Source organism: Cavia porcellus, unplaced genomic scaffold, assembly GCF_034190915.1.
Source record: "Cavia porcellus strain 051 isolate PalLab524CR breed Dunkin Hartley unplaced genomic scaffold, mCavPor4.1 scaffold_2, whole genome shotgun sequence".
Classification (NCBI taxonomy): Eukaryota; Metazoa; Chordata; class Mammalia; order Rodentia; family Caviidae; genus Cavia; species Cavia porcellus.
Window position 1 is genome coordinate 89,786,161 of NW_026947485.1, and position 23,857 is coordinate 89,810,017.

A 23,857-nucleotide genomic window follows, 5' to 3' on the forward strand; every position below is an offset into this window, starting at 1 on the left:
CATGTTTGCTCAGGGAAGCTTATCTCTCTCCTGGGAACTGGCCGGCTGCTCACAGGTGTGCTGATCTGCAGGGAAATCATGATGTCCTCAGGCCTAATCTCTCTGGCAGGTGTGCAGCCTCGGGAAGATCTGGGACACTTGATGGATGTGTTGTAGACCGCTGATGGATGCTTTAGGCGCCCTGGACCCAAATACTTAAATTATATTGAGACAGTGTAACTATTGTTGTTGTCTTAAACCATTATATTTAACATTGGTTCATTGCATAGTAACACATAACTGAAGTGGTAATAATGGGTGACTATGGGAGAGGCTACTGTGAGAACTTCTGGGTACTGTGTCTCTCCAGTGCTCGTGTCGCCAGTGTTGGAGTGTACCAGCAGTGGGCAAAAAAAGGAGAGAGAGAGACAGACAGACAGAGACAGAGAGAGGAGAATAGAACCCAGGGGCACTCTACCACTGAGCTACATCCTCAGTTCCTTCTATTTTTGTTTTCAGGGGCCCACCAAGTTGCCCATGCTATTCTCAAATCTGTGATCCTTCTTCCCCAAGCTCCAACATAGATGGGGTAGAGGTATGCCCTACTGAGAGAAGATTTTCTTGATCAGATGCTTCCCTTTGCTTTCATCCAATTAGGTGTATTTCCATTAGGTATGAATGAAAACAACTACCTTCAATTATTAGGTTTGCTGCTGTAGCCTTAGAGAGGTGAGTGAAGTATGGTATTGGGTGATGAAATAGAAAAGTGAGAAGCAGGACTCACCAGGCTTCTGAGTACTTGCCTGGTTGCATATGTGCAAAGTTAGTGACCTTTCTCCCACTTTTAATCAAGTATTCTTTCATCTTTCCAGACTTGTGAGACGATTTGCCCATCACTACTAATCTTGTTATGTGTATTTGTGCAGATTAAAATATTAAGTACATATAACATGTGCTATCATCACTCACTGCATTCTTAAAATAGTGTTGAAATGATAAAGCTAGAATATAAAAAGCATCTAGGGTGGGGAGGGAATCCATAAATCCTCAGACAAAGTAAGCCACTTCTACATCCTGTTGGCCACTGGCTGAGAAGTAGACGCAGGTCAAGCCATCCAGAGTCTTGAGAATCCCTGCTCACTAGTCTGGAAACATTCTGTCAGACTGAGAACGTTTGAATTTATTTTGGATGCTGATCTTTGGGAAAAATCATACTTTTCCTACTTGGAGCAGCCCAAAGTAGGAAACATCATACTTGCTCCCAGGAAGAGTGTGAGCCAAGCTCTTGGCACTGGTCAAAGAAAGCTCCAGCCATGGCAGAGCTTCTGGCAACTTTACACAGCTTCAGCTTCCAGGTGAAGGCGGGTGGGACTGACACTCAGCCTGGCAGGGTTGAATGGGACTTGTTTTAAAAGGTCAGTACCAGCAACCCCATACTTTCATTCTCTAGGGGAACAGAGGCCAAAATTTTCTAGAGAAATCATTAAACACCTGCTTTTGTTAAGATATTGACTTATAAATGCCCATTATCACATTTAGTCAAATAAGGGTATCAAATAAGGGGGGAGCTCAGAACACTTAAGTTTTGATGGCACTGTTAGCATCTTGCTGGAATTCCATGGGACTGGGCCAGGCAAGTCAGTGAGTATCTAGGGCAAGAAGAGAAGGAGACATGGTGTATCCTTTGTCTGCAAGAGGGTCGCAAGAGGGAGGCAGCCTCAGGAGATAATCCTTGACAAGATCCTTCCTTTGTCTTTAGGGAAAAAAGTTTGCTATGGTGACCTTGGGTGCTTTTCTGACTCTGAGCCCTGGGCTGGGACTGTCATCAGGCCCCTAAAAATTCTCCCCTGGAGCCCTGAGAAAATCGACACTCATTTCTTGCTCTACACCAATGAAAACCCAAACAACTTTCAGGTGAGATTGTCCTGGGATTAGGACACCACAGACTATGAGTTCCCTGTTGTGTTATGATTCCTCCACCACACCCTACACCCATCCCATCCCTCCAGCTGCTCCCCTGGCCTTGCCAGCCTTGGACAACTTAGATGTTCTTCAAGTGTTGACTGTTGAACTTGTGATTGGTTGTGTGGTTCTGGTCTGGGAAAAGGATTTCCTCTCTAACGGGACCTGTTAAGAAGGCAAGTCTTGAGCCACAGCCCAGCCCAGTAGAGGCAGGCAATACTAGCCGAAAGATAGAACTGGGCAAGGAAGATTGGTGGCTTGGTGTAAGAGGGGGCTTTGTCCTAAGCTGAGAAAGCCTAGGTATTGGGACAAAGAGAGATGGGGAAGGGGAGAGATGGGCTTGTGGGTCAGGCTACAAAAATATGCAGCATTCTGCATTTTCTCAGATTTTCTACCTCTCTAATCCATCAACAACTGAGGCCTCAAATTTTCAAATAACCAAGAAGACCTGATTCATCATCCGTGGCTTCATAGACAAGAGAGATGAGAGCTGGGTGACAGACATGTGCAAAGTAGGAGCCAGCTCTGACTCTGCCGCTATTGCACTGGCTGCAGGCACTTGCCTCCTGCTTTATTTTATGGGATCACAGTGCATGAGCCTGGCAACAAGAAATCCTTACCCTGGGTCCCATGAAAATTCTTTTCTGTATTTCTGGAGTACATCTGCATCTAGAAGCAGCAGCGGCAGCTCTATGAACAAGTACTCGCACCACCTCACTCTAGTCAAATTAAGGCTCAGTGTTTTCTGCTTCTATTTTCAGTGAGGATTTTTTGTATTTCTGCAGTTGAGAGATTTTCCTGTTTTCACCCGTAACTTTCCCACGTGGCTGAAAGTCTGAGATGTATGCCTGTAATCCTTATTTGAAATGTGGACACCTAAAATGGACTGAATGAGACAGCAGAATAGGAAGCACAACAACTCAGTGGGATATAACACCTGCTGGTCTGGATGGTGGCAGAAGAGACACATAGCTGAGCATACACTTACATGCACATATGCACACAGTAACACAAGTGCACAATGGACATCTGTGCACAGCTGTGCACAGGCACACCACACACACATGCACAGCACACCACCCTCCTTTCTTTTTGTGTACATTAATTCAGTCTATTTTTCTGTTACTTAAGAATTTATACCTACATTAATGATAGCAGCCTATCTCCCACACATACACTACTACATCAATGATGATGTCAGCAGTACATTATAAACCTCAAAAATTAGCCTATCTATATTTGATCTTGGTTTCCCAGATATTTAGCTCTTGTCACCTCTCTTGATCTATCATTAATAAGCATTTTATTGGTAGCTTATATCCCCAATTTTCCGAGTGGTTAAGAGATTCTTCAAAGCTGCTTTGAAAATAAAAGTCCCAATGTAAAAGTTCTGTCAGTAGCTGGGGGTGGTGGCACATGCCTATAATTGCAGCACTCAGGAGGCTGAGGCAGGATGATTACCATAAGTCCTCAGTCAGTGTGGGCCATGGGGAAAAGTTCACGAGCAGCCTGAACTGCATAGTGAGACTCTGCTAAAAAAAAAAAATACTGTCATTATGTCTGTGTATGTGATTATACATACTGGCTACCACACATGTGAAAAGTTTCAAACGAATTTTAAATTTTCACTGCCAACCATATACCATGTACTGTCTCAGAGAACTAAGGATATTTCAGTTTCATTGACATCCAGGAAGAACTTTTTCATTCAGAATTCTTCAGTCTCTTTTGAATCAATGCAATTTTATTTTTCAAGTAGGTGCAATGCGTAATTCCTCCATGAAGTATTCCATTCTCCTGACTGTAAAAACATAAAGCTTTCTTTCCACTTTAAAATTCAGGAAATTCACAGCAGTCAGGAATGTCAGCAAGAGGCCCAAAGAACACTCCAGAGTCAAATTTACAAGGTCATTTAGGCACAGCCACAGCAAGGCTGCACTTGAGCTTTCCCTTGTTGGATCATAGCTGTCTGAATGACACAATTGTTTGTCCCCACCTGAGCAACCTTATCAAACCTGGTTGAAGAAACCAGAGAGAAGCCAGCTTTTAATTAATCTTCGAGCTAGGCAGGAAATGAATTTACCCTTCTTGCAGCATTTGCTCTAAAGGATAACACTCCTGGGATAGCAGGATTCTGCAGCAGACTCTGATTATTTGAGTGCTCAGCAAGAAGGGCTAAATGGCCGTTTCTGAGCACTAATGACAGGGGGTTTCGGGGTCCCACGATAATGCCCAGTTTCTCCCCAATGCCAGGCCATGTTCGAGGTGGAGGAGATGAACTGCATCTGCGTGAACTGGAAGAAGGGCTCTCAAACCAGCTACACTCAGGCTGCCCACAACGTGCGGGTAGTGGGCGCCCAGTGGATACTCAACAACCTCTTGGTGAGTCAGTTGCTGGGGCAAGCAGAGAGTAACACATTAAAGAAGAAGCACAAAGAAGCAGGATTTCTCATCTCTCACTTCCAGAACTCCTAAGGTCGCCTTACTGATGCACCATGGGAAGAAAAACTAGTAACTCGTATACTTAGTGGGGGGGGGGGGCTTTTATATTATCATCTATCTATAGATAAGAAAACCAAGGCCCAGAACAGTTACCTAGGTAGCTTAATATAGATCATTAGAGCAGGTGAATAGGGGAGTTGTCTTTGGGACCCTGACCTTCCAACTCCAGGCAGGAACCACTCACTGCATAGGTGGGCTCCTTTTGGTGCAAAATGAGGCATCATCAGGGAAAGCCGAACACCCGAAGGCAAAGATACACATAGGTATACCCCCACTTTGTTGGGCTGTGAATGTGGGTCCTACTGATGTTGGGGGATTTTCACTGCCATAATCATTTTAGTTGTTTCTTTTTCCTTTTAGTTAATTCTTTAAGTCATTCTTGCAGTTAATTTAATAATTCCTTGTGGCAAATTTCTATGCCAGGTAACGGTCCCAGCCACTCTGTCTTATAGCTAAAGGTCCTCCAAAAAACCAGTTGGCTCCAACTACTTCCACGCCCCTGAAGAATCAAACCCATGGTCTTGACCAAGAGGCATGTATATCAATAAATGAGGTGCATTTGTGTGACTATCTTTTGGGCCTACATGTGCAAACTGCTCATAGTTTTGTTTGCCTTGTTGACACAGTATTTGTGGAGCTGAGTATCAGGATTAAAAAGGGGGTAAAAAGGATAGATGAGGTCCCAGGCCCTCGTGTGCTTTCAGGGAAGACTTGCATTGACAGTACAGTGTCTTCTACTAGAGGGTTATGATGAGGAGAGTCCAGGATTTATTGGAGCTCATAGTGGGTGGCTAATGCAGATCTGTGTGTGTATGTGTGTGTATGTGTGTGTGTGTGTGTGTGTGTGTGTGTGTGTGTACATGTATCATGGAAGTCACTCCAAGAAGAGACATGTAAGTAGAGAGCTGAATGTAGATTCTTTTCATGTTAGATGAGCAAATGATTGACAGGATATGACAAATCAGGCCCAGAGGAGAAAAAAAATCAGACATATTCAAAGGGTTTGACTAGAGAGGGGTCTAGAAAAATAGGTCTTTAGTATCAAAAGCTCTGGGGCTCTTGTAATGATTTTGAGTTTGACCCTAGTGTGGGGGTACAAGATTTCCAGCAAAAGAGTGGTACCATGTTAGGAAAAACAGAGCACAACAATGTCCTGAAAATATGGCCTCTCCTTTCCAGACAAACTACAGCTACTCACTTTCCAACATCCATCTCATTGGCCACAGCCTAGGAGCTCATGTGGCTGGAGAGGTGGGAACAGGACTCCAGGCCAGGGCAGAATTACTGGTAAGGTCCCAGGTCAAAGGCTCCTGGTATTATTCTGAGTAATCCAGATTGTGGTCACAGTCATCAGCCCAGCTTGGAACTTCCCTGAAGGGGACCATTCCACCTTGGCTGTATCAGGGCTGGTTGCAGCCTGCACAGAACATCTTAGCCCTGAAGAAGCACATGCATATCACTGAGGCAAGGAAGGGGCTGGCTCAATTCTCCTTGCTGCTTCTGCCTCTGTCCTGGTTCCTTCTACCTGGTCCAAGTTTTCTGGTGATGTAGATCACCCAGCAGCATGAGAACCCAGGACAATGCACAGCAAAACTAGTAGAAGCATGGCAACATGCAGCTTTAGAGGTGGCTACATTGTCATTGCTTCCTCCATCTCTTTGAAATCAAAGCCAGAGTAGAAGCTGAAAATTATGTTTCTCACTTTCCTAGCTACCATCTCTGCCACAGCTCCTCATCTTCCCTGTTCTATCCATGCCACCAGAACCCTCAGATAATGAACAATATTGAGACCATATTCAATACCCAGGGTCATGGCACCACACTATTCCAAGCATGGCACCCTTTGAGTTGGGTGATGCACAACCAGAGCAAATGTGCACCTGAGTCCTTTTGGCATCAACATAACAGGCTTATTGCTTTCCACTTTTGACCATCTCTTTTAGGACTGGATCCCGTAGAAGCAAGTTTCAAGAGCACTCCTGAAGAGGTCTGACTTGATCCTTCAGATGATGACCTGGTTGATATCATTCACACAGATTCAGCTCCCCTGACCCCCTTCTTGGGTGAGTCCCACAGTACCCTGGCAGTGGTCATGTAGAATTGTGTTTTAGCCTGTAGAGGCTACAATACAAAAACTCATTGCCATTGCAAATACCTCAGTTTTTGGAACACGCCAACTGACTGGTCTCCTTGACTTCCCCAATGGAGGTCAGACCACGCCAGGCTGTCAGAAGAATTCCTTGTCACAGATCGTGGACCTATATGGCATCTGGTCAGGTAAAACCATGGCAGGGGGCAGTGTCTGGGATGACATCCCTTTCCCCAGTGAGCAGTGCTTGCTGTAGTAAATGTTAATAATGAAAACATACTTCCTTTAAAATTGTACAGTTCTCTTTTCTGGACCTTATTTCTGAAAAACATAGTTACATAATTAATGTATTGCAGTTCTACTAGTTTTCTATTTGCTTAAAATATGTCCTATATATCCTGGGGCATATGAGAAGCAAATAATTGCAATGTTATTGCTTAAAGCTGTAACCCCAAGGATCAACTGGTAGCTACCCAACAGAGAAAAGAAATATTCTGACTCTACCTCGGAGAATTTTTCTGCAGATACTCCCTTGCAAGTCAGTAATAAGGCTCAAACTCATATATATCAGCTTCAGTTCAGTAACCAGAATAAAAATATTCCCAATGGCCACCTGGGCAAGACCATTTGCACTACCCTGAATAGGATGAAAAGTGATCATGGTAGGACCACAGTGGAGATGGTCCAGTTGTCACTGATGAAGTATGCCCAGGAATAAAGAGTGTTCATCAGATTCAGCTCTGGCTGGAAATCTAATGAAGCCAGAAGGACAGAGGCAGCACCACTCTCGGAAACTGAGGTGGGAAGATCACAGATTTGATCTACCTGGGCAGCATAACAAGATCCTGTCCTAAAACTGAAAAAGTAAAAATGGAGCTAAGCATTTTAGCTTAGTGTCAAAGCCTTGGGTTGTCCCCAATACTGAGGGGGAGAGAAAGAACAATGATCAGATGTTATCTCCAGGCCAAATTGTCATATAAAAAGTTAAAATCCACCGGAGTCTATAAAAGTTAAAATCCATCGGAGTCTAATCAAATCTAATGCATACAGCTTTTTATTGGATTTGATCAAAATAGCTTAGGTACCCTCAGAGAAATACTAAGGATGATAAAGATGCATTCTAGCTTTTATATCTTTATGAAGGTTTGCATGAATAAGAGTAGCCCAAACTCTCCATCAGTCATGGTCAAGGAAGTTTAGGCCAGGTCTGGAAGGTGTGTGGTAACATTCATCACTTGGCAAGAGTTGCAGAGAGCAAAAGAATGTTGTGAGGAGCAAGATAGCATGAGAATGTTGCTCAGATGGGCTCTGGTTTCATTAACCTCTCCAACCTGCTATCTGTACACTGTAGATGGGCAGCAACAATCTTAGCTATAATATTGTATCCACCTCTTGGGAAAGGAGGGGATTACATGGCCAATGCAATAGAGAAATCAAAACTATCATGGCATATATAAAGTGCCCTCTAAATGTTCATTGTCATTACCATGACTAAATTTTGAACTTATCCTAAATTTTTAAAAACATTTTCCACTTTAGACTAGCCACCCTTCCTAGAGACAGTGGCATAGAAGGTATCATACCACCTGTGCGGATTTCTACCTTTATCTTACCTGGAACCCAGGACTTTGTGGCTTGCAACCATCTAAGAAGCTACAATTACCACTTGGACAGCATCCTCAACCCTGATGGGTTCACTGCATACCCCTGTAATCCTACAAGGACTTCGAGTCTGTAAGCTATAATCCTGACAGAAGCTGTGGAACTGTGGGCCTGCCATGTTTGGGATTCTCAGTGCTTTCTCACTGTGTGTATTCCAGTGCCCCTTGGGGTTCACTGTCCAGTGAAGTGGCGATGGAAAAAAAACATTAGGCAGGAGCTGGCAGAAATTCTAGAGCAGATGAGTCACATGGAAGAGGAAAACCCTAGGAAATTAAAGAGCAGATCTATATCCACATGATCCTAAAAATGTCTTCCAAGCCACATGAATCTGGCTTATAAAATGGTGGCTATTAGAAGCAATGGGAGTGTGTATCTCTGGAAAGGCCAGAGCAAGCCCAGAAAAATGTGTGAGAAAAAACTTATCTCCCTGAGAGAGGGAAAGGCGAGTGCTGCTGTCTATGTGCCAGGATGTCCCAGGAAGCGATAGAAATGACTCCCATCTCACAGTGATATCCATGATATCATGTTGGTCATTTTGAGTATTCCAGAGAGAAACATTTATACCACAGAAACATAAACACCAGCATCAAGGCTTTTTGGCCCAGAGAACTGGTTGCTAATCATTGAGCAGTGTATCACTAAGTGGAAAATACCCTTGATTTAATCTGAGACGAAGGTGTTAGCACATCTTAAATCTCACATCATTCCCATATGTGTGCATCACAACTAGGAGTTGAAGGCAGTTTAGTTCCAACTCCTTTCCTGCTACAAATGAGAAAGTTGTGGCTATAGAAAAATTGAGTGTCAGCTTCCCCTAGTATACTGGTTACAAGAAGACAGGTTTGCCTTACATCTCTCTCATCTATCTCACCAGAACAAGTACTTCCCCTGTCCAGATGAAGGGTGCCCACAGATGGGTCACTATGCTAGTAAGTTTGTTGTAAGACAGGTGAAAAGCAGCAGAAATTCTTCTTGAGCACAGAAGACACCAAGAATTTTGTGCGTAAGTTGTACTTTGACTAATTACTCACCCTGATAAAGAAAATATAGTTCCTATTACAAATGAAAGGGTTGCCTCTAACCTGAAATGTGCATGGGCACATTTTGACCATTTTAGAAGTGGACACATCCACCAAAACATCTTCGTCATTTGATTCAGCTGAGTGATTTAGAAACAGCCTACGTTTTTTCCATGTTCCTTCTATGCCATGGATGTGAATGGTGTGATGAACAGAAGTATGGCAATTGGCATCACCTTGTGACCATCTACCCTGGAGTTTTACTGCTGTGCAGTTCACTGTTCTTTTTCCTTAAAGCAGGTGTGACCTGCTTATGCATTTAGCAAACTCATTTTGTACTGGATCTTTCTAGGGCTGCAACCCTTATGGAGCCCATCTCTGCCGTGCCTCATGTCTACACATTTCTGAGACCAAGAGTGTGGTATAGGAGTCAGGGGAAGAAATGATTTCTCTCCAAACCACACAGATTGGACTGGGACTCAAGGCAGAGATAAAGCTGTGTGTGGCGTTTTATGACCACTTGCCTCTGATAGTTCTACCAGGCACTGCTCAGCAAAACCAAGGCTGTGTTTTTATACAGATATATAAAAATAATGTAAGTCTCATATGGCTTTTAAAGGCAAGTTTACCAAAGTATAACTTATATATAGCAAGTTTTTCCTTCTCAGTGTATAGTTCTATGAGTTTTGACAAATAAATGGATGTGTAAGTACTTTCACTAGCAAGATGCAGAGCATTCCCATCACGGTAAATACATGCATACATATTTATAAAAGGTTTCATAAGAAGTCATTGGTTAATCAATCCATCCACCAATGTAGTGATGCACAAAACACTTGTCTATATTTTAATAACAATGAAGTAAATATTCAAATACTATGTATTTATTCCTCAATCACATTTTTTATGAGGCACAGACTTGGGATGCTAGACACTGGAGATACAGCAATGAAAAAGATACTCTGCTCATAAAACTTATAATTCAGCAAAAAAGGAAAATGAAGAACTACAAGTATATGGGGATTGGCAGTTGCTGCCTTCATATTATAGGACAGGGGACCTGCCCTGACCAGAGGGAGTAACAGAGACAATGTCTCTGAGAATAAAAACATAAGGAGTTAGGCAAAGCTGTGCAATTATACACATATGTGTGAATGTGTACATGCATGTTTATGTACGAGTCTTTATATGCATGTATGTTCTGAGTGTGTGCAATAGATGTGCTTATGTTTGCATGAAAGTGTGGCTCTATGTGTAATGATTTGTACATATGTATTTGGGCAGGGATTATTCACACAGGCACCAGGACAGAAGTCTGGGTATAAATCTAGGTGACAATGGTCTGGTACCTGCTCTGTGCTGGAGCCTTCCAGGAGCACTGGGGATGCCAACATGAGACACAGACCCAGGGCACCCTGCAGGCTGCACTCCTGAGAGACCTTCTGGAAGCACATTGGAGCCACCAGTTTTCTCCCACCTTAGCTCACAGAACTGCCACTCTGGAGCAGAGCTTCCTGCAGTGATGGGTATTTTCTGCCCTGTTGCATCCAGAAACCACTCATCCACATGACAGTTTAATATTGGAAATGTGGCTAGTGAACCTGAGAAACTAAATGTTTAGTCTTATTTCACTTGAATTTAAATGTAAGTGGTCACTGTAGCTAGTGACACCCTTCATCTCTAGAGTGGGCTTCATCTCTAGGCCAGTCATCTCTAGAGTGGGCTGCTAGTGTACGTGTACTTCCTCCTGACTGAATTTGAGGTGTGAATTAATGGTAGAATTTCTCATACTTGAATGCTTCCACATAAGGGACAAGGACAGGAATCTTGAATTTAGGTCACCGTTTCATGCATGAATAAACTGAACTCTTCTGTGTTGTGTGCAGGCTGGAGATTTTGGAGTTTTCATAAAGCGTTATGGAAAAATGGTCACCGGTCAGGTCAAAATTGTTTTGTTTGGAAATAAAGGAAACACTTGCCAGCATGAAATCTTCAGGTAATTTCTATTCTAGCACCCTGTCTTATATTGTGATATACATAACTTTCAAGGCATGTAATTAATTTATCATTAGTGGGTTTTTAGTTATTTATATACTGAAGTCATTTCAGAATTTTACCAGTAAATTTTCTTTAATCTAAACCCAACCATTCAGTTCTTTCTCAGTAGACCAGATAATGTACCCTGAATATCCTATTTTCTGATCAGCACAATAACACATGTGCTAAGTGACTAACTTATTATTGTACAAATACAAATATTCTGGAAAAAAGCAATATGAAAGAATTACATAATTTTTATAAGAATTTTTTATGAGAAATTAGGCTGAAAGAGCAATCCTGTATTAGTGAGTTTTCTGTCGATGGGACAATCTAAAGGAAGAAAGTTTTTATTTTGACTCACAGTTTCAAAGGTTCCAGCCCATGTCCCCAGGCAAAAACAATATGGTGGAAGGGAGTGCCAGCACAGAGCTCCCACCTCAGGGCAGCCAGGTAGCACGGGGAGCTTGAGAGAACCAGGCAGAGAGGAAGGGGCAGGAACAGGCTGTGCCCTTCAAAGGCAGGTTGGACTGACCCTACATCCTCCAACCAGGCCCGGCCCCTAGTAACCCATTTGGCTGTGATGAGAATAACACCCACTCCAAGCCCCACCTTCAACCGTTGGTGCATTAGCAATCAAGCCCTCAGTGCATAAGTGTTGAGGGGACACTTAATACTTAACCCATTACAAATCCTGAAACAATGGTTTGAGGCTGTGGGTACACAGCTGTCTTTTATGTATTTGAGGATTAAATAAAAGAAGACTCTTGTTTTTTCTGTTTTTGTTTTTGTTATTTACAATACTGGGGATTGAACCCTGATATACATTGAGGTATACCCCCTCCCCCAGCCTTTCTAAAAAACTTTCATTTTGAGATAAAGTCTCACTAAGTTATCAAGGCAAGACTCAGAAATCCTCCTGCCTCAGTCTTCCAAGTGCTGGGATTACAGGTATGCCCAGCACCAAGTGGACTTTCATGAATCCAAAGTAGAAAAGAGCCCTATAGCCTCTTCTGGTCATTAGATGAGCTTCCATGACTGAAAATGTTTCCACTTTTTTGTTCCCAGAGGATCATCAAGCCAGGCTCTACGCAGCTTTGATGCAGAGCTTAACGTTGGGGTGATTGAGAAAGTCAAGTTACTGTGGAATAACAATGTGATAAACCCAACTTTCCCCAAAGTGGATGCAACCAAGATCACAGTGCAACAGGGACAGGAATAGACAGTGTAAGTGTCTCCACTGAGTGTGTCTCTGGGTGTTCGCAGAGATTTGTGCCTGTCGTGGAAACTCACTCCAGAAAATCTGTTAAGCCATTAAAATCCATCTAGCCCTGGTTCTTTCTCCCAGGCAAACAAACTGCTGGCAGAAAGCAGTTCCTCTGTTAGTATACTTTACTGGTATTCTCAGCCACTGTCTGCAGGGATACAGAAAACACCGCCCAATGTTTAAGGACAGATAAAAAGAAACACAGAAATCACCTCTGAAGGGTAAAGGGTTAAGTGTGAGCTAGAGAGTGGCTACATTTTGAAAGGGAAAAATTAGGGACATTTCAGAATAGCTGGGGGAAAAGAAATCAGTTTCAAGAAAAGGTACAAAATTTTACATAGGGCAAGAGCGCGCTCAAGTGGTGATATGCGTGGGGTTGTCTTCCTGACCCGTGGTCCCCATTGCTTTGTGACTCAGCAGCAGAGGGCTCAGAAGAGAAAGATGGCACTGGGAGGGAGGTCTAGGAAGTGACCTGAGGGTGACAGAGCAAAGTTGGACCGCAAGTCTGGCGAGCAGGACATTTCTAATGTGGCCTTGTGAGAAGGGGACCTGGGTATTCAGCCACTGTGGTCTTGAAGTTTAGGAATGAGGTGGGTCACCAAGCTCAACTCCCTGGGAATGTCACTCTCCCAGTGAGGAAAGAAGTTGGCAGAGTGGCACAGAAGCTGACACATGTGTCATTAAGCTGGATAGCTCTCTGATATGCTCCCTATGCCCGTCACATGGAAGGACATTCAGGCCATCCAGCCAGGTGGTCCGTGCAATCAAAGTCCTAGCATCTAAAGGACAGCTCAGAGAAATCCAGTCCTAGCCAGTGTGGAGTCTCATCAGGCTTCAGGCACAGCCAAGGCCTCCTCTCCTGGTCTCACTCAAAGACACAGCCTCTAGTGTCAGTTCCCAGAGTCCATTAGGGTAAGTCCCTGGACCTGGGTCCTGGGACCATGTGGCTAAAATGGCATAAGAAGAAGGGAGCATCGCAAGACTCTTGGAAATGAATGGTGTCCTCACAAAAGGACTTCTTATAGGTAAGAAACAGGTAACCAAAGCAGCCAGAGCACGGCACCTTTCAGGTTTCTCAGGAAAGGTCCAGACTGTCTAAGCTTTCTGGAAATGGAGTAGTTGACACCACTCAAACCTTCCAGTAGCTAAGTATGTAGGCTCCCTGGCCATCAATTCCACAGAAAATCTTTCTTAAGAGATGCAGGATGTCAGATTTTAAACTTAATATATTGGAAATCCAAAACCAGCTTCGTAGATCACAAAGTAGCCTGAAGAATAAAAAAAGACTCAGTTATTCAAATTATTCAGATACTATGTCCCTATGAAAATGACTGACAACATTTTAAAAAGTAATAATTATAGCATTAAAGAAAATCAATTTATTTGGCCCAGCCTCTTCTCAGCTCCCCCTCAGATGTGTAGTCACTTTCCTGGGGCTTTGAATACTACCTAGGAACTTGCTGAGCAGAATTCTTTCCAGTGAGGCAAGATCACAAGAAAAACATAATCCTTCCCTTTCTTATTTCCCCAGGAACAACTTCAGAATCCATCCTTATCATACCTTTGTAGATGACTTCATTAAGTTCCTATCTGCTGTCTGGCAAACAGTAGGGAGAATGAACACAGAGCCTGCTGTCCAGGACTTTATCATTTACTTGTTGAGAAAAATCAGAATGATTTTCTCATTCTGAGAATGGGGAATGGGACATTCAAGGATCACATGATAGAATACAGAGCTCATCATAAGAGGCCCAAAGACAGAGGCCAGGGCAGAACAGAATGCCCAAAGGAGGAGCCCAGAGGCTGAGGACCATGGAGAGAGGGGCGGGAAGGGCAAGAGCAGAGGCAGCAGGAACCGGGATGTGTGGGATGGAGGAGGTAAGGCAGCCTGATGGCAGGGTGGCAAGGAGCAGGGCACCGGAAAAATGCTAGGTTAGTCTTCCAGGAAAAACAAAGTAGTTTAAAAGAAGAGGTAAAAGATGGAAGACTGGAAGAACCCTCAGAGCTCAAAGATGGTAATGATGGAGAGAAGCTCACCATTCTCAAATATCCATACTAACTTTATATCTGCATTATTTTTGCATTAATTTTTAAATGGTTTACGCCTATTGTTGTGGGAAGTTGAATGACTGTCATAGGATTCTCAATGATCGTAAGAAGGAGCCCTGTTCTACAAATGCAGATGGCATCAAGGAACAGGCCCATTTCACAGATGGGAGGTGGCAGAGGCCTAGGACCCCTGAGGAAAGGTCAGGGCCCTTTGATTCCTGATCTAAAAGACAAGGTCAAGGGAAGTTTGACATGTGACGCCACCACAGAAAATTTGGACTATGACATCAGATGCACCTATCTTTGCCTCTGTGTTCTTCCTCCTATTAACTGTGTCTTTACCTCAGTTTCCTCTGCCGTGAGGTAGGACTAATAAAGGCTTCTCACACATGTCTGGTGAGGTGAAGTTCACCCAAGGGAATCATTTAGCACAGTTGTCCATCACTACTAAGAGTTCGAAAACTGGGCTCCAAGAGAGACCTAAGGACCAGTAAGGGACCATCTGTAAACCAGCCGGCTGTGTGCACCAAGGCCTGCAGAATGAAAGAAGGCAGGCTGCTGCTTCACAAGGCCATGGTTCTGTCACACACAGGACCTGGCAACAGGGGCCACTGTGCAAGAGCAGACACTGTCCCGGAACCCAGGATTCCCTCAAACAGGAAGACTAAGGAGCCAGTTCTCTAGTAACTGATCGAAGCCTGAGCCTTAGTGTCTCCCTGTTCCTTGAAAATTGTAAATCAAATTGACTATGTTGAAAACCTCAGATCTCTGTGGCTCTCCCAAGGTCACTCAAACACTTGCTTTTCTCCTCAGGTACAACTTCTGCAGTGAAGACTGTCAGAGAAGACATTCTGCTCATCCTTTTGCCCTGTGAAGCTCCAAACACAATATGACCACTTAACACCAATAAAGTCCTCTGCTGCACCTGTCTGCCCCCTGTGTCTGCCTCAGACATCAGCTATGGTTTGTGCTGACATTTGGAAACTAAACATTTAAAAACATTTAAATGTTTAAACTTCTGCACACTTGGATTTCTAATCAAGAGTTTCTATCACACACCATTTTTCCCCAGCTTTCCTGGTCCAGTGCTCACTGTGTTTTATTTTTCCTGAGGGTATGATGATTCCCAGAAGAAGACTCAGAAGAAATTCTGCCCCCACCCCACATCTTACAATGAGAAACTGAGGCATAGGCAGCGGTCCAGGCTCTCAGTGATTTTGTGTTCCCATCTGGAGGGAGGACCAGGCCTTGACCCTGCTGTCACACTCCTCTCTGTCTCACCAGAGGATGCTGCTGGGTGTCATGCCTTCTGGAAGTGACAGGATTGGTGTGCATGGGACCATGTTGTGGCACTAGCTCTTGGTGAGGAATCCAGAGACTGCGGCGGGCAAATGCTCACCACGCTACAGTCTTTCAGTCCTTGCTCATGGCTAGGACTGCCACTGGAAGCCGCAATTTGAATTTCCTGCAGCCGCTGCTGTGTCCCAACCTGCACGGTAAGGAGAGGCATGAAAGCTCTGAGAGTGGAAAGTGGCGAATGGAGTTGAGAGTGGGACTGGCCAGGGGCCCTGCATCGATCTGCAGTGAGTGAGCGGATCGGGGACCCTTCCATAGAGTAGGAGGCTTCAGCAAAGGACATACTGGGACCGGGAAGACTAGCCAGAAAAGGACGCTGCAGTACTTCAGTCACATATTCTCCTCTCAAGTGGGATTGGTGGGGAGTGCCTGGCCTGGGTGTCACCCCTGACTTAAGACCCAGTAGGCTAGCCCAAACCAGGTCCCAGCACCTGGAGGGGCACCCTAGCAGTGAAGCCTTCAGTAGGTTGACCTGGAGGGGCGGGCCCAGCAGAGGCTGCCCAGGTCTATGTCTCCCTAGTACACTGCAGTGGGCAGGAACACCTATCCAGCGCAATTGAAACAAACTGTGACCCACAAAGAAAGAAACTGGGCCTCCTATATATGCTTGTATGGAAGGAAAAAATATGGGAAGAGGGAGCAACAAGAAAGGGTCCTTGGCCCCCAATCCTGAGAAACATGCACTATCAGACACGGCACCAATAGACATAAAGCAATATCTCCAGAGCCTCATAGACCAGTTCAAAAATGAAGTTATTAATGACCTAAAGCAAGATATAAGTAGAATAGTTAGAAAAATGATAAACACTACCCAAGACAAAACAGATGGTGAAATGGAAGAACAGAAAAAAAAGGGGAGAATTGTTTGATGGAGAAAATAGAGAAGACATAGAATACGTGAAGCAGGTTCAAAGAGATTACCAGGAAACTAAAAACTCTATCGAAAGCTGGCATAACAGCTTGAAAGAAACTAAGGATAGATTATCTGAACTGGAGGGCAGATTTGTAATGTGGGAGCATGAAATGAAAAACTTCTTAAAAAAACAAGAAAACAAACAGCAATAATACAAAGGCTAGAAGATGATAAGAGGATCTATAACTTAAGAATTAAGAACATAAAAGAAGAAGTAGGGACACAAACAAATGGACTACAAAAGCTATTCATAGAAATAATCCAAGAGAATTTCCCTAATTTAGCAAAAGGTAAATATACTCAGAGGTATGAGGCATACAGTACCCCAGCCACCTACAACCCAAACAGAGCTACACCCAGGCATATAATAATCAAAATTCCAGAAATCCAATATAAGAACAGAATATTAAAAGCCGTCAGAGACAAGAAACAGATCACTTACAAGGGAACACCCATCAGAATTACAGCAGACTTCTCGGTACAAACCATCAAATCATGAAGAGCCTGGGGGGAAATAATCCAAGCTTTGAAAGATAATAACCTTCAGCCAAGACTGATATATCCTGCATGACTGTCCCTGGAAATTGATGGAAAAACAAAGTGCTTCCAGGATAAAGAAGAACTAGGGGAATTTGCAACCACCAACTCAACTCTACAGAGAATACTGCAGGATATTCTAAAACAGGAAAATACCAAGATTCCAGAAATAGTGGCAGAGAGGCCACAATGAATGGAGCAGAAAGAGAAATGAAGAAGACAAACTGACAACAAACAACAGAAAAAGAGCTCAACAGAAATGAGGCAGAGAAGGTTGGATGGTATGAACAGCTATTGTGGAGAAAACAAGACATCATAATAGCTAGTGCTGATTTAGTATCATCTTGTTTTGAAGTCCCATCAAGCTTTTATTCTTCTGTCTCCATTGGTTTTAACAGGTTGTATCTTATTGGATTTTATTATATGTGATAATATAAGCAAAAACTTTTATAGACAAGGAGATTATACAGAAACCATTGTTCATTTTCTATTAGTTAGCTCTAAATACCCTGTAATAATGTCATTCTCTTGAATGGTTTTACATTGCCTGGGATATGTTTGGTGCTACAGTATACGAAGTTATACTCAAAGATTTCAAGGAAAGAGACACTATGGTAACTACTTTTATGTCAGGATATCTTGTGGTGAAACACTATTTTGCTTAAATGGTTGTTTTGACCTGCAGTGTTTTGTCGTTATGCCCTCTTTTATCTCAATCTCCTTTTTTTATTATTTACATTTTTATTTTTATCTTTTTAATTAAGGGAAAAATAAAAAATAGCAGGATACATTATAGTAACCTACTTTGATTTCCTATTAACTTGATTTGAAACCCTGTATTGCCCTCACCATCTTGTTTTGACTGATTTCCCCCTATTCTGCTTAGCTTGATAGTACCAAGTTCGAAAGTATAGGTAACAACTGTGAAGACAATAAGATTCTTTAATGACACCCATTCTGGTTGACTATTATCTTCTTTTAAAGTCCTGTAATGTCTCCAATGTTTTGGTTTTATTCTTTACTGTTTTGTTCAATTTTATTATAACTGATGATATAGGCAATTCTTTTTAAGATAGCAAGAGGCGTTATGGTAACCATTGTTGATCACCTTGTATTTTGTTTTTACATTATCTATTATGTCCATCCTTTTGATTTTACCGACTCTGTTCTGATATGTCACATTTGGTTTTACTCTCTTCAAAAAAAGTAATAAGAACTGTGGGAGTAATAAAACCCAAAATGTGTAATTGTCATTGTACAAAAGAAAAGAAAAAAAAGTGCTCTAAAGGTTATAACTGCATATATGTTTAAGTGTATAAAATAGATAACCATATTACTGAGTTTTGTTGGATAATTGAACAGGACTGTTTGCAGTCTTACTGTTTGAAAGTCCACTTTATATGCTTTAATTTTGTAACTTGAACAATTTCTAAGATGAGAATATGTAATCTATTAAAACTAGTGATTTCTTACTGTTTATTTTTTAAATTTTGTATTACTTGTACCCTTTTTCTGTTTTTTTCTTTTTCTGCTTAAATAAAATTAAAAAAAAAAAGATGAGCCAGTCTAGGCCAAAATTATGCAAACACATCACTGCCTTCCAGGAATATGACCCCTCTTGGTCACCAAGCCTCATGGCCCACTGTGGCACTTCCAGTCCCCCTTCTGTTTCTAACCAGCAATGCCATGCCAAGCTTTATGGACCTTCGAACTTGAATGCAAGTTGGTTCCGGACTGTCACTGGGTGGCAGGGCTGGGGGAGGACTGAAGGAGCTACTGTAGAAGAGGCCCTTGCTGGGTAACTGGGGAAAAACTAAACACTTGCTTTACTTGCTTTCAGCATTTGCCTTTAACAAGTCACTGATTTTGGAGGTCCCACAGCTGAGCAATGTTTGCAGTCTCTCACTAGCTTTGCTGTCGGTGACAACTCCAGCGACTGGATTTTGAGGGTGATGGTTGCCTGAACTGCTTTTCAGGAACTAGAAGACTGCCTTTGTCAAAAATACAGACTCTTCATGCGTTCCTAACATGATTCACGGGTGACTAGGACAGGATGAAAGGCTTGGCACCTCTGTCTTCAGACTGCATCTGTCTCCTTTGCTACCTTCAGGTGAGGTTCTCTCCACTCAAATTTGCATTTAGAAGTGTTTGTCTGGAATGTTGATTCAGAAGATGTGATCAACACACAAGGTAAATGTTTAAATTTTAAACAGAATTGTATTACACACTGCCATTATTTCACAAAATAGTCACCCTCCCTTTGACCACAGTTACCCCATCATTCTTGCCACTTTCCCAAGCAGTTCTGGAAGTCCTCTTTCATGAGTGTCTTTAAGTTATGCCATCGTGGCTCCCTTGATAACCTGAGTCAATTTAAAACATTTACCCCTCACAGTCATTTTGACTTTGGGGAAAAGCCAGAAGCCACATGGTGCCAGACTCAGTGAATAAGGAGAAGGAAGACAGGTAATGTTTTACCACATGCCTTTCCCTGGGATGGTGTGCATCAGTGATGTTCAGCATATTCTTTATCGTAGCTTGTGAAGACACTAGCTAAAGACAAGTGCCAGAACTGCTCTAGAAAGTAGCAAGAATGGCAGGATAAGTGTGTAGAAGCAGGGAGTACACGTTTAGGGGAGTTAATCACAGTGTGTTTTTTACTCTAATAAATTTTTTTAACTTTTTTTTTTTAATCAGTACCAGGGATCAAACTCACGACTGCACACTTGCAAGGCAGGCGCTTATGCCGCTGAGCTAAATCCCCAGCCCCCCTAATAAATTTTTTAAATTTAAATATTTCTTGTATATTTTGATCACACCTTATATCAAAAACTTCCCTAATCTTTCTCATGGACTTTCAAGACTGAAGACACTAATATAAGCATAATGAAGACATTTTAAAGATTTACAGGGCATCATGATCAATGAATTACCAACTACTAGGTTTTGCAATGTTCCATTTGAGACCCCTAGAGATGCACCTGGAAATCCTTAGCTACTGGCCTAGGCCCCTTTCCTTTTCCCTCTTGCCTAAAAGTAAAAGGAACTTAAAACTTACACTGAGTTAAGATGGTTCTTTCCAAGGCCGAGGATTTAGCTCAGTGGTATAAGTGCCTGCTTGGCAAGTGCAAGGTTGTAAGTTTGTTCAAAAAAAAAAAAAAATGGACCTTTCCAAACCTGAGTTCACCATTTTACTTGCATTCTGAATCTGTCTTCTGCCTTGCTCTAAAAACTTATTCTCGATTCATCAGGTCCCTTTTCAAATGGTAAGGAAATAGCCTTGGGCTCAAAAACAGTGGCACAGGGCATAGGCAAGGGCTCAATAAAGCTGCGATATAGAAAATGACAAAGATGATGGCAGTGGCAGGGAACACGCAGCACCCTGGGGTTGAAGGCACCAAGCAAGAGTTAACAGGGCCCGGTGCTGAGAACAGGGAACTGAGCATCTGTTTGTCAGTTTGATCCGGCACCGTCACTGAACTCACACCCTGGGTATGAAACCACCATGTTGGCAAAAGTGCTCAATCAATGCAATGTTATTTCTGCTAATGCTTGTCACACAGCAGCTCTTACCTGTCATTGTGCCAGACACTGGGGACAGAGGTAAGCACAGGAAGGATACCTTGCCCTGGGGCTTGTAGGTGAAAGGAATCCAGCTATAACTGGGGGTGTGTGGCTGGGGTACACAGCTGACCTGCTTCCTGGTCAGCAACAGTCACTCTGCTAACAGATATGGGTGACAATTTCTGGGAAATGATTTTAAAATAAGGAGCGGAGAAGAGTGCACAGTTGTGCGGGGAGGAAGTCACCTGGGAGAGTCTTCATGGCAGTGGGCAATACTATTCACATGCATCCCAGGTGTTGCCCTGAGCCTCAGAGTGACCCTGGGTTCTGCCAAGGTACAAGAGTGGGCATATCCTCCAGGGTCAGGGCAGGCAGCCAATGGGGCCTCCAAGTTGGAGCAAGGTCAGGCCTTTGCTTTCTCCTCCCATTTTATTTCCATGTGTCCTTGTACCAGACATGCAGCTGGTGAAAACTCCCAAGAAAGCAAAGAAAGCAGGTTTTAAGATCACCATGACTATTAATCTGCGTGATGGTTGAGCAACCACTTCCTAATACTCACACTTCACCCTTAGATGCAAGGTGAAAACAAAGGACCCAGGGAGACAGGGAGGCTAGGGCTCTGTGGCTACCCTCGAGCGGGCCTGCCCTGTCTGTGTGGCTCTGGACAAATCTGATCAAGTATTAAGATTTAAGGACCACCCACATGGGGCCAGTTTGATTGGACTTTGGTTTTCATTTTGCTGTGTTTTTAGTAACAAAGCCAATGTGTGTTTCAGAAAGCATAGGATTAGAGTCTTTGGAGCAGTGAAAGTATGCTGTATTTTTATGTACATCTGAAATGATTCCAAACACATAGTTGGTCATTGATGTTTTGATTTGAAGTGTATTCTCCTTTCCTTTAAACTGACAGCATCTTATGTGAGAACTCGGTGTGAACTCCTCTTTCCCTGGGTATGTGGCATGACAGTTTGTTAGAACTTCATTCATAAATTATCAGCTTCAACTACTGATCTTGCAAGTACATAGAAATTTAAGGGTCTGATTGACACCTCGAGATTCCAGGCTGTGACACCCTGCTGTATTTGGGGTTCTGCAGTCTCACACTGTGACATGCACACCAGGCTCTAGCATTGTGGGGCCTCACCTGTCCTCCAGAACCTCTGCTGAGGTGGTCATGCTCATGCCTCTCTCTCATATTAAGGCACACTCAAAAGGTTTAATTAGTCTTTTCTTTCAGAGAGACCTGATTCCATCCTGATTGAGCAACTGGACTTCAATAATTTTGGAATTTGCTCACAATGCACTTATTGTACCTCTTTTATCTGGTGTCTTCCCTGCCAGGTTTATTCACACTGTTCTCCTCTTTAGCCATCATGAACCTGAGAAAATTTCTCCACGTGTGGTAATAAGCTATGAGATTCATACTTTGATCATCTCATTTCTACCATGGGAAGTACAGAGTAATATTCAATTTATTAGTGTAAGGCACAGAACTGGTTTGGTGGGAGGCAATAAAACTGAGTCCTGAGCTAGCAGTCAGGAGTCTTGTCAAGTGGATGACCTTCCTCTTGTTGATGTTTTCAGGCTCTAACAAGAACGTTAACAGCATCATGGGATGTGAGGATCTACCCTTAAGTCAGCTGATGTAAGGTGACTAAGGTGACCTCAAGAATGTGACCATGGTCTGCAGATGCTAAAGTTCCCAAAAGGCTGGACTCTCAAAGAATTCTGAGGCCCTTGACCCTAGGGCCAGTAGTGCTTCTTAAGGTCAGCTTTATGTCTGTCCTGCCCATGGGCATCATGGGCCCAAGGACTAACCAAGACATAATCAAAGACTGCTGGATGTTCTCCAGCCTGGCTGCAGAAGAGTCAGCTCGGAGCTTCTAAAAGGAAAATCAACCTGACCAATTAAAGAGCAGCTGAGAGCACAGGCCTTGTGAGACAGCACCCAGGTAATTTCTGAGTGCAAGGAGGTGATGATCCACCATGATACAAGAGGCTCTGGGCTCTTAGGTGTGGAGAAAATTAATTTTGTGTTTCTGTAGGAAGTTTTGTGTTTTGACTTCCATGATAATCTATTTTAACCAGTTACAGAAATAAAACCTTCTCTCCGCAGTAATTTACAACAAGATTTTTGTTTCCTATGCTGACATTTAATAAAATGAGACCAATAGGAATATTCCAGATGGCTATGAGAATATTTTAGAAAGGCTAGCATCCACATATCTACTTGATTCTCAGAAATCTTGGCATATGTGTTCTCAGACTGAAAATGTGGGTGACGCATCCAGAGTCCCAGGCTTTGGGAAAGAGAGCTTTCTCTGGGAACTAGAGTGAAATAACAAATGTGACTGGTGACTGACGATGTTATAGAGAGGGACCCATAGGCATAAATGCTCAGAAAAGGGGAAATAGCAGGTTGACCTCCCAGCAGAGTCGCTCTGAGTGATTATCAGGTAAGGCTGTGGAGTGGCAGAGCTAAGCGGGAGCAGCCAGATGGAGGAGCTGGGTTTGTTTGCTAGGACTCCATAAAAAATTACCATCACTATGACTTAAATGAAAGACATTCCCCATTGCAAAGTTCTGGAGGCCAGAAACCTAAGAACAAGGTTTTAGCAGTTTTGGTTCCTGCAGAGGACTGTCCCATGTCTGTGTCTGAGCTTCTGACAGTGCACTGCTATCTTTCACATTCCTTGATGGTCTCTATATTTCTATTCACAGAGTGTCTATCCCGGAGGTGTCTGTGTCCAGATTTCCCCTTTTGATAAAGGCATCTATTATACTGGATGAAGGCCCACCCTAATGATTCCGTTTTCACTTGGTTACTTCTGTAAAGACCCTATCTCTAAAGAAGGCCATATTTTGAGGTACTAAGGTCAAGACCTCAATATATCTCTTTTTGGAAAAACTTGGAAGAGGGA

At 43.0% G+C, this 23,857-nt stretch overlaps 1 protein-coding gene across 1 annotated transcript; it reads left to right on the top strand.

Moving 5' to 3' along the window:
* Window positions 1-1,199: 1,199 nt before the first annotated feature.
* On the top strand, window positions 1,200-15,459 carry LOC100721954 (inactive pancreatic lipase-related protein 1; the record flags this gene model as incomplete). The annotated part of the gene is given in 18 exon segments (XM_003479641.2): window positions 1,200-1,218; window positions 1,739-1,893; window positions 2,328-2,453; window positions 4,195-4,323; window positions 5,623-5,692; window positions 5,695-5,730; window positions 6,387-6,506; window positions 6,604-6,731; window positions 8,157-8,241; window positions 8,244-8,266; window positions 9,069-9,132; window positions 9,135-9,197; window positions 11,100-11,107; window positions 11,109-11,209; window positions 12,321-12,341; window positions 12,343-12,477; window positions 15,380-15,400; window positions 15,402-15,459. Coding segments are annotated over 18 exon segments (1,362 nt in total), but the record flags the coding sequence as incomplete, so codon positions are not given.
* Window positions 15,460-23,857: the final 8,398 nt, after the last annotated feature.